This window comes from Crocuta crocuta, unplaced genomic scaffold (genome assembly GCF_008692635.1).
Source record: "Crocuta crocuta isolate KB4526 unplaced genomic scaffold, BGI_CrCroc_1.0 scaffold126, whole genome shotgun sequence".
Classification (NCBI taxonomy): Eukaryota; Metazoa; Chordata; class Mammalia; order Carnivora; family Hyaenidae; genus Crocuta; species Crocuta crocuta.
In genome coordinates this window covers 6,698,856-6,710,424 of record NW_027531000.1, presented here as the reverse complement: position 1 = coordinate 6,710,424, position 11,569 = coordinate 6,698,856, and the positions used below count along the sequence as shown (strand labels likewise).

General features: G+C 43.6%; 1 protein-coding gene across 1 annotated transcript in view; it reads right to left on the bottom strand.

Moving 5' to 3' along the window:
• Positions 1-11,569, bottom strand: part of GXYLT2 (glucoside xylosyltransferase 2) — a 103,816-nt gene that overhangs the window by 81,069 nt on the left and 11,178 nt on the right. Inside the window, exons 3-4 of the mRNA XM_077770648.1 lie at positions 10,839-11,079; positions 9,926-9,987 (exon numbers count right to left, since the gene is read on the bottom strand). Coding sequence (XP_077626774.1) covers positions 9,926-9,987; positions 10,839-11,079 — 303 coding nt within the window. The remainder of the gene's footprint in view (positions 1-9,925; positions 9,988-10,838; positions 11,080-11,569) is intronic.

Sequence of the window (11,569 nt, the reverse complement as noted above, 5' to 3'; positions counted from 1 at the left end):
ATGTAAATCTATGAAAACATTTTCTTTTTTAATATATTTTTTATTATTTACTTATTTTGTATATTTTTAATTTTTTTCTTTTATAGTTTATTGTCAAGTTGGTTTCCATGTAACACCCAGTGCTCAGCCCAATATTAAAACATTTTAAAGGAGTAATTTTTATAACCCATTTTTCCCTTACAGATATGAAGAATCTTTGAAAATAAAGAGAGATTTTATCAAAGGATCTTCTTCAAAGGGATTCTAGAAAGCCATCATGTAGTTCAAATTTCACGATCTGTTCCCAAGTATGGCATGGTGATAAGCAGTTTGACTTTAAAAGCACATGCACCTGGCTTCAAATTCTAGGTCTGTCATTCGGCTGCCCCATTGTGGGCAAATGCTTTAGCCACCTCTAACCCTCACTTTCCACATCTACAAAATGAGCACACTGATCATAGCGGACATCTGCTTTTGGCTTTGGTGTTTCTTAATAGCATCCATTTCGAAGAGTTTCTGGTAAGAGCACCTTAACTGTCTTTTGGGGAAACCAAAAACTTGTTTCCTTTTCTGCTCTTGGTCCATGAGGTTTGGAGGGGCTGATTCATCCTCTCCCTGGGCGTCATCAGCAATCGGATATGCATGGGATCCATATCGGGTCAAGAGAGGCAATTCTGGGACTCGTGCTGGATGAAGTTTTTCCCTTAGCAGTGACTGAAGGAGGAGAAGGTAAGCCTAGACCTGCTGGACTTCTCCAGGGGAGAAAACCCACATGAGGGTGTGGCCCACACACAAGACAGCAGAGACCGAAGACGGGGGGCAAGATGGCCAGAAATCTGGGATACACCTGTGACCTTTGCACTTTACGGGTGTTTTTTTTTTAAGCTTAAGAGAGTTTATTTATTTATTTTTGACAGAGAAAGAATGTGAGCAGGGGAGGGGTGGAGGAGAGAGTGAGAGGGAGAGGAAGGAGAAGAAGGGAGGGAGAGAGATGGAGGGAATCTCAAGCAGGCTCCAAGCTCAGTGCGGCGCCCGACTTGGGGCTCAAACCCACGACCCTGGGACCACAACCTGATGGGAAATCAAGAGTCAGACGCTCAAGTGACACTGAACGACTCAGGCACCCTTGCACTCTACAGTGTATGATCCAGTAAACCCTCTTTTCTGACCAGGTGGTATAAGCCACTAGCTCTCACAACTGCGAATGTTCTGACCTATTCGATAATAGTACTTCCCTCGGAGGCTGTTAGGAAGGTGAAATGAAATAATGCAGGAAAGTGCCTCATACAGTACTGTGGCACATTTTAAGTCATCATTAAATTTTAGTGGTTACCATCATCATGATTATTAAATAACTTGAAATGTATACCAAGTCTTTATTTTTCTCTATTTCAAATACATGATAAAAGCCAGCTAGGCAGAGTAATAAAAAGTATGCTACTTCAAGTACCAGTACTCTAACTGCAGATCAGATGTGAAGTTTTTGTACACTTTTTAAACTCTGAATGTTTCTTCTAAAATATCAATTTCCAATGTGTTTCCAACTTCTCTTGTGTTTCTTCTAAACCAGCAATTTTGGGGCCCCTGGGTGGCTTAATAGGTTGAGTGTCAGCCTCTTGATTTCCGCTCAGGTCATGATTCCAAGGGTCATGGGATCGGGCCCTGTGCTGAGCTCCAAACTAAGCATGGAGCCTGCTTGAGACTCTCTCTCTCTCTAAAAATGAAAAAAAGAAGGGAGGAATTCCTAACAAGCCATTCTCCCTGAGGGGTAAAATCTGACACTGGAGCCCCAGAGCTTATTACTTTAAGGCCGGCTGAGGTCCTTGTGAGTCTCACAGAAGAGGGAGGAAGAAAATGCAGAGCCTTTTCAAGCTCAACCGGAGAGGTAGACAAAATTCTGCATTTGGATTCCCCGAGAACAACCTCCTAATTCCCATGCACATGAACTTGGACACTTAACACACCCTCCACTTTTCTGAGCTGGAAAACAATAGCTCTCTGCCCTTAAGGAGATGGCAAAGCTTCAGGTAGCCACTATCCCAGGCTTGACACTCCCCAGTTCAACAGTCCAACTGCCCAAGAGGCAGTCAGGACGGTCCCCCCTCATCTACATCTTCTACTTTTACTGAGGATCAGAAGACTGAGATTGGTGAATTATTATTATTTTTTAATGTTTATTTATTCTTGAGAAAGAGAGAGAGAATACAAGCAGGGGAGAGGCAGAGAGAGTGAGAAAGAGGATCTGAAGCGGGCTCTGAGCTGACAGCACAGAGTCCGACAGGGGGCTCAAACTCATGAGCTGTGAGATTATTACCCGAGCCAAAGTCAGATGCTTAAATAACTGAGCCAGCCAGGTGCCCCTGTATTATTTATCACATATAAAAGCTGAGTTTTGATGTCCTCAAATCATTATCCAAGAAAAGCCGGCCCTAATCTGCCCGAGCCCTAGCTCCCGTTTGCTAAGAGCTTCTTGCGTGCAAGAAACTGTGCCGGCTTTTTACCTGTGTTAGTTCATTTTACCATTCAACTTAGGCGAAAGCCATGATTTGCTGAGGAGGAATAATTCAAGGCCACACTGCCAGTTAGCTGGGTCTAGTTAAGATTCAGTTCCTGACTAATAAACAACAGTGGACAATAAATAACAGTATTCGGAACAAAGAGTCATTTGTGGAGTGGCCATCATGAGCTAGCCCAGTGGTAGGTGCTTTATGCACATTATTATTATTTTACCTCTTCAGACCCCAGTTTCCTTCCCCACGAAAGGGGTCATGTTCTCCACTGTCTCTTACTTAATGAATTTGTACTAGACTATTTCATATTTCATTCTGTTGCCAAAAGAGGTCAGGGCTAGGGAGCATGGACAGACATCAACACATCACCTTCATATATACCAGAGTCACTCCTTGCTGGCACAAAATCAAGGAGTCCCAATAAAGGCATCAAGTCAAGAAACTCCTCTTTCCAAGGGCAATTTTCAGAATTTCGTAATCTGAAATAAATCAAGTGCTGGGCAAGATCTGGAAAGGAACACAAAATGAATTCCCTCTTCAGCAGAAGTCTCTTATTTTTTCTTTTGAGAAATATTTCTATGCTGGTAAAATATATAACATGTAATTTTGTCTTTTATTTTCTTGCAGTGAGATAATATGAAGGGAGGTAACTCCAAGGGTGAAAAAAAATCTGTTTCTAAATTTTCTTCCAAGAATCTCACCTGTGAGTCTGTATGGGGATAAGAATCACTATCCCCATATTCTATTCTTTGCTGAACTTAGTGTTAAAAGCAGGAGCGAGGTACTGAAATTAGTCAGAACTCCTTGGTGGTAAGTGACGGAAACTCAGTTCACGATTCTAGGCAAAGGATGAAGCAGCATAGCCAGCAAAGGGCAGAAGCTGGCCTTGGGAACCACATCAGGCCTTGTCCCTTCACCCCCATCGCTCTGCATTGTTTCTCACTTTGGGTTCATGTACTCTCAGTGCACACCGGCTCTCTCCACATGGCAGAAACACAGCTGTCAATCCTGGATTTCATACCTTAGTCTTAGCCCCTAGAAGTAGTTTGCCATTATACCGTCTCTGATCCAATTTTTTAAATCCCTACAAAAGGGTCTAATTTGGCCCAAGAACCTATCCCTGAATCACCTGCCACATTGGATAAGGTTAAAGCCGCAAAGTGGCTGCGCTAGGGTGGGGTGGACATCCACTGCTACGTGCGCCCTGCAACTGTTCCCCTTTCTCTCCATCGACAGCAGTGGGACTTTGATCTAAAGAACCATCTGGTTCAGGTAAGATGATTTTGGGTACAAATGCCAGAAACCTCAACTCCAATGCATGTAACCAGAGGGCCCAACACAAGACAGGTGTCAGGATTCGTTGATTCTTGGGCTGAGGGATGTCCTCAAGAATCCATATTCTCCTTTCTCTACTCTACAGCTCACAGTGATGGCTTCATCCTAAAGCTGGTTCATGGTAGGATCATGGTAGTAACTGGGAGTATTTATTTCCTTGTCTCTACCTAGCATACGGAGTCTTTTGTCCAATAATATAAAATATGTGCTTCCCTTCCGGTTGGTTCAGTCAACTTGGGTCAGGTAACACCTGTGGACCAATAACTGTTGCCAGAGAAATGGATTTATTGAATGTTTTAGTCCTGGATACACGCAATTTATACCATGAAAGGGGTGGGATTACCATGCCTGGCTTACACCATCTCCTGGAAGTATGTATGGCCCACGCACAAACTACAAGGTGGCGGGGATACAAGTTAGGAGTCAATCACAACATCTACCATATCACCTTCCCCAGGTGGTTTGAGTGGTCATGGCCTCATTCAGTAAGCAGTCAATCATATCCCACCCCTCCACTCCTTCCCGGTCCCTCATCCATACCACAGGCATTTAAACCAACCAAAGTCAACGAGAGGTGAGAAAACATGCTCTTGCCCTGATACGTAAGGGAAGGAAGTTAGAATGGTCCAGGTAGTAACGTTTAGCTTAACACAGAGATGGTCACAAATGGAAATATGTATATGTGTACATATATAGGTTAGTATAAACACATACATGTTTTGCAATGTCAGCTGTGAGGGTCTAAAAGAAATGACACAGCACCTAGTCGGTCCTAGTAGCACCTAGCACGTCTCATACCCAGATCTTGGTTTCAAATACCATTCTCCAATAAGAGGAATCAGGGCTCCTTGAAGAAACGGCTGACTCAAAAACTGAAGCAGAAAACACACAAGATAAGCCTGGAGCATCCTGTAGTGCCAGAGAGTAAGGAAATGCTCAAACAACCAGAAATGAAAACAAAAACCAAAAACACACTGATGGGAGTATGTCAAAGAAGAACAGAAGCCAACTGTAAGAGGTCCTAAAGGCCAATAAAGAAACAATTCCAGCAACAAAAAAGTCATGTTGGCTTGTCATTCAAGGTATAAAATAAATATCCATAGGTTCATAGTGATAAAATGAGTAAATAAATAAATAGAGAAGAATCAAATCTCCCACGCAGGAGAATTTCGAGTAATTTATACAGATACTTTACCTTCAAGAAGGGAGAGCACTGGGGTGCCTGGGTGGCTCAGTCAGCTAAGCATCTGACTTCAGCTCAGGTCATGATCTCATGGTTCATGGGTTCGAGCCCCGGGTCGGGCTCTGTGCTGACAGCTAGCTCAGAGCCTGGAACCTGCTTCATATTCTATGTCTCCCTCTCTCTCTGACCCTCCCCTGCTCACTCTGCCTCTCTCTCTCTTAGAAATAAATAAAACATTAAAAAATTAAAAAAAAAAAAGAAGGGAGAGCATCGCTTCCCACTCTTTAGGTATGTGGGCTATGCAGAGACCTCCTTGTAAAGTATACAGTATGGGAAGGGGGTGGGGAGGAAGGGCAAGCTGCCAGTAAAAAAACCTGAACAAACACCACCTGTCCCAGGTGACCAAGGCTGATAACAGCAGTCATAAATCATGGTGATAGCATATACACTTGAAATGCTGTGATGAAAATGGTACCTTACCTCTCTGGCTCCCAATAACCTATAACTTAGTGCTATAATGAGTAAAGCATCAGACACATTCCAATAGTGCAGCATCCTACAAAATATCTGACCAGTGCTCTTCAAATCTCTCAAGGTCACCAAAAACAAGGAAAGTCTGAGCAACTGCTACAACCAGGAGGAGCCTAAGGGGATATGACAACTATATGTCATGTGCTGAGACTATTCTAGGCTGAGATCCTAGAACAGAAAAGGGACATTCTGTAAAAACCAAGGAAATGTAAAGAAACCGAACACTAGTAATAACGTATGCTATTAATTCATTAATTATAACAAATATATCATAATACTGTAAGGTATTAATAATGGAGGAAACTCGGTGTAGGGCACAGGGAAACTCTAGACTACTTTCTCAGTTTTTCTAAAAATCCCAAACCGTTCTAACAATTAACATGTATTGGGGCACTGGGTGGCTCAGTTGGTTAAGCGTTTGACTTCAGCTCAGGTCATGAACTCCCAGTCTGTGTGGTCAAGTCTGGTGTCGGGCTTTGCTGACAGCTCAGAGCCCGAAGCCTATTTCAGATTCTGTGTTTCCCACACTCCCTGACTCTCCCCCACCCTCCACTCTCTCTCTCTCTCTGTCTCTCAAAAATAAAAAACATTAAAAAAATTTTTAATAAAAAATAATACAAATACCTATTAAAAAGAAAAAAGAGGAGCACCTGGGTGGTTCAGTTAGTTAAGCATCCAACTCTTGGTTTGGGCTCAAGTCATGACCTCACGGTTTGTGAGTTCAAGCCCGACATCAGGCTCTGTGCTCACAGCGTGGAGCCTGCTTAGGATCCTCTCTTTCTCTTTCTCTGCCCCTCCTCTGCTCACAAACTCTGTCTCTCTCTCAAAAATAAGTAAATTAACCTTAAAATAATTTTTGAAAAGAAAAAGAAAAAAGATACCCTCTCTTTTCAGGATGTTATAATTAAAGATCCTCAGGATGCTTCTCATTGTTCTTCACTACGAGATTATTTTGAACATTATTTAATAATATGTAAGTTATTTACATAAGTAAAATCTTAGCATAGTGCTGGCACAAGGTGGGTGCTGAATTCATTCATTAGATCATTTGACAAATATGTACTGAGTACCTCCTATGAGATCATCTCTGTTCTAGGTGCCAGTGGTACAGTGATTAATAAGGCATGAACTGTACATTGCAGGAGAGGGACAAATAAACTATAGTGTTCATGCAATAATGTGTGCTATAAAACAACAACCTAACCAGGGTAAGGGTGTACAGAATGACGGTGATGGTCCTTTTTCCTAGAGCAGCTGGGAAGACCCCTCTAAGAAGTAAACTTGAAAGCGTAGCTTGAAAGAAGGGAGCTAGCAACCCAAGGATGTGACCAAAGAATATTCCAGCGCAGAGAACCAGTAAAAAGGGCTGCGGTGAGAACGAGCTGAGTGTATCTGAAGGCTGGTGGAGCTGAAGCAGAGCGGGAGAAGATGATGTCAGAGACCTAAATGGGGCTGAAATCAGACAAGGGCCTGAAGGCCAGACTAAGAAACTGAATTTTCTTCTCACTGTGACAGCAAGTCTGTCACCAAAGGGCTTTCACCAGCCAAGACCCGACGCCGTCTACATCTGTAACATTACAGAAGTGGACTGTAGAGGGTGCTAGAAGGAAACATGTAAACCAGATCCTGTGCTACTGTGGAGGCCCACATGTAAAAGACAGTGGTTAGGAGCCAATGGTAAGCACAGCCACAGTAGAAATGGTGAGAGTGGGGGTATGTGTTTTTTTAACCTTTTCTTTTTTTTTTTTTGGTTTATTTATTTTGAGAGTTACATACGCACAGGTGGGGGAGGAGGAGGGAGAGAATCCCAAGCCGGCTCTGCGCTGTCAGCACAGAGCCCAACATGGGGCTCCATTTCACCAACCACGAGATCATGCATGACGTGAGCCCAAATCAAGAGTCGGACCCTTAACCGATGGAGCCCCCCAGGTACCCCAAGAATGGGGATATATTTTGAGATTAAACCAATAGGGCTCGCTGATCGATAAAAGGCAGAATCATGGAGCAATCAACAAAAATGAATGGGAATAGAATCAAGACTTACAGTACAGAATATCACAGACAGTCCCTTTAAAGTGTTCTGGGGCTACCGGCTGATTACAGGATCACCACAGAGTTGGCATTTTGCTATATAACAGCATGTGGCTTAAGGGAGGCCTTTATTCAGGCTTTAACCCTCCGAGAAGACTTATCTCAGACACCAAAGGGAACTGCAGGAAACGGTGTCTCTTGATGAGCGAGTAAACACGCTTCCTCTCACTGGGGCAGCGTGGGACACTGCCAAGTGTAACGTGTTTCTCTGTTGTCTCCCTGCCCCCTTCCCTCCCAGATTCTGGGAGAGCACCAACTTTCTTCCACCAATGTACAAGGAGAGCCTGGCCCAGAATATACGTGCAATAAACATTTGCTGAATGACTGTGGAATAAAATGGCAGGAGACCTCTACAGCGCTTCGAGCAGCCTGGAAACCCTATTTTAAGAGAGAAAGCAGCAATACCCACGCCAGTGCAAGAAGAAAAAGAATAAAGTTCAGGAGAGGGTTGGGATTGAGTAATCAGCAAGAGTTCTAGGCTAGAGCCAATAACTGAGAAACTGATTTTGCAAGAGGCAGCACAAAGGGCCTAGCAATGGCCATTGCTGGGATTTTACAGCTAAACTGGATGATCTCATCACAGGCTCATCAAATGTCAGAGCTGGAAGAGATCTTGGAAAACTTTTGGATTAATGTGCTCAGTTCACAGATGAGGAAATTAAGGTGAAATGGGTTGGGACTAGAACCCAATTTTCTGGCCTCCAGACGCCAAATTCCTTTCTACATTCCATTGATTAGCAATTTGATTCAACTGCCTTTTGCATACATAGGCTCACAGAGGAGTTTTCAGAAGTGAACGGGAGAGACAATCTTCTAAAGTTTATCCTCCAGTGAAATTCTTTTTAGAATTCATTTCCATGAAAACAAATCATCCCTCATGAGCAACTTTTCCTCTTATCATTCAATGAAAATACAGCAGCCCATCATGATTCCCTTTTTGACATGGCTGCCAGGAAGCTTAAAGCTAAATTTAATACTCAATCCTCATAACAATGGTGCCTCAGTTTTTGACAAACCGTGCTTATTTCCTCCTCCTTTTCATGACTTTTCATTTTTTTTCTGACGATTTCAATGGCCTTATTATATATATTTTTTACTGAAAGTCATCTCAAATGCTCTTTGGAAGTTTAGCCAGGTAAAAATTACCAATAAACCAAAATAAAAGGAAGATTTCGTTTCTCTTGTGCACTTGGAACGGCTACTATGATCTCGTGGCATCCATTTTCAGATCCCACCCCTGACCTAAAAGCTTAGACCTTACCTCCGGGCTTTATATTTATAGAGAGGAGAGGCCACCACAGGACAGATTGCATACAAATGACTAGTTATAAAATTGTAGGGTCTGTCTGCTAACGAGGCAAGTCCCTGGAAACTTCTCTGAAATGAAAACAAGATGTGGAAGGAGAGGGCTATGTTTCCTGCGCTGACGTGGCAGAACTTCACTTCCAACAGCACCCTGGGGGGGGCCAGGCAGCCGGGTCCACGGATGGTCAGCAGGTGGTGGACTGTATCACATCCAAGTGCAATCTCACTGCTCACTACTCCCCAGGACGGAGAAATGAGCTCGCGTAACCTTCATCTCTTCTGGCTTGTAGCCACATAACGAGATTAAAGCACCCAATTTCTAAAAACACGAGGCTTTCTTTTCCCTCCCTAAAATGAAATTCCTTCTAAACCACAAAAATTTAACCCAAGCAGGATTAGGAAAGCAATAAAGGAGCTCAGGCAGAGACCGTTCCTCCTGCTTCCTTGCTGTCTCAGAATCTTCCGTCGCCATTTCTGTCCAGGTAGTAAAAAAAAAAAAAAAAAAAAATGTTACTAAGTCCCAAAAAATGTCAACTTCTCCAGAGGACACAAGACTTTCACCTGTATGCATTTGAGCTTGAGGCTTCTGGTGCCTTTTTTGTTTTTCACTCTTCCCTGAGTTTTTAAATTTTGTTCTATATTCCTGTGGTGTTGGCCATGACTTCCATGATCATATAAGAGATATGTTCAAAAAGAAAAATGGCTTCAGGAGGTACTGCTGCTCGTGAAAAGAGTCCTTCCCTAAAGCATCCATCTGGATTCTGTTCATGATCTCTTCCTAGTCGGAGCCAATTTGTTCCGATAGAGACAAGAAGATCCTGTCCCGTGTGCCCAACACCTTGAAGAATGAGACCGTTGTAAAAATCTGTGACGTTTCTTTAGAAAAATCTCAGAAGAACTTACGAAATGCAGGCAAGGCTAGTTAATGCAGGACACCAGCATAGCAGGTAAGGGTGAACCGGGCCCAGGCTGCCTGAATCTCCATCCTTACCTGTCACACGTGATCTGGGAACCTTGGACAAACTGCTGAACCGTGCGCATTACTTTCCTTAACTGTAAAATGGGGATGATACTGGTGCTTACGTCATAGAGCAGGCTCTCAAACACTGGCGTGGGTTAGAAAAATAGGAGGGCTTACTCGAACATGGACTACTGATCTCACCCCAAGGGGTTCTGATTTCATGGGGCCTGGGTGGGGCCTGAGAATCTGCATTTCTAACAAGGCTCCAGGTGACACAGCTGCTGCTGGTTCAGACTGCACTTTGAGAACCACTATCACTGGGTTACCATGCAGATGACATGGTTAATACATGTACGGTATGGTAACAATGACTATTTTTACATACTGCTGTGAGCACCGTACCTGGTAAAAGGTTAGCAACGTTAAATGGTGTCAGTTACTACTGATGTAAAAGTTGGCCCATCCACTTACAAACCGTAGAAAACTTGCAGTGGAGCCTTAACATTATAAGAAACCTCAGTTCCTAACAGAAATATCCTTATTTTAAGGGATGCATACATTCATAAAAGGCTGTAAATGGCTCCAACGGCTTAAAAGAGACTCTAGACCATTGGGGTTTTTTCCCCCTCTCTTTAAACTTGTCAGTATCCATCTGTACATTTACTGTGAGGCAGAAGAGAAACAAAAGCTGACACAGCTACTTCTTGAGGTTTCAGGTCTTTTCTCTTAGTTACAGTAAACGCGGCAAAACAGATTTACTCATTACCGCCAAAAAGAATTCTTCAACTCATTTCAAGTAATTAAGGAGCCCAGCAGCACACGCAGTCGCAGCAACGGCAGTTAGAAACATCGCCAGCTTCCAAAGGGCAGAGGAAACAGACTCGCAGCGAGGGTATTGTTAAAAAGCTCTACACAACAAAGGAAATGAAGGCAAATCCCTAACCTGGGGGCGGTCCAGCAGCCCGGAGGACAAAGATATAATGCTCTGCTGAAAAGCTTGTGGCGGGTTAAACTCGTTGCAGAGAAAGAGAATATCAACCCTAATGTCAAAGGTTACGATGTTTTCCTTGTAAGACACTTGGTCCGTGCTTAAGTCTGAAGTCCCTGTCTTCTGCCCGGGCCACGCCACGCTCTCTCCACGAAGAAAACTTTTTAATAAACCCAGGTCGAACGCCTCTTCTGTTCTAAGCACAGGGCGATTCGAGGTTCAATGAGAGGCAGCTAGCGAGTCTTTGGTAAACATCTAACTTTTCCAACTCAATCACATCTTAGTTTTTGGTACAGAAAAAAAATTCTCCAGTGAAACATGAGACGTAGACACAGCATTCTTGCATCGTGATGGCTTTTGGAAGATTAAACAAAGGGTGCACGTTTGCAAGAATGCAAACACACGCCTTGCCCCGAGTGTTGAAAAGTGTAACACATAAGCCACCCTCCGTGACGCTTCTCTTTCAAAAAGGTACGTGATCAACAGCACTGCGCTGTCAACAGGACTCCACGAAGGTGGCTCTTACTTTCCAGGGGAGCAAAAACAAATAGAAGCGAGCAGCCCCTGGGTGCACTTGGAGTCCGTCCCTCCAGCCCGAAGCCTCCCCCGGACTAGGCACGGGCTGAGGGAGTGAGACACGGGTCCCCCAGAAAGGATTCTGGGGCTGCCACGACTCACCTCGCCAA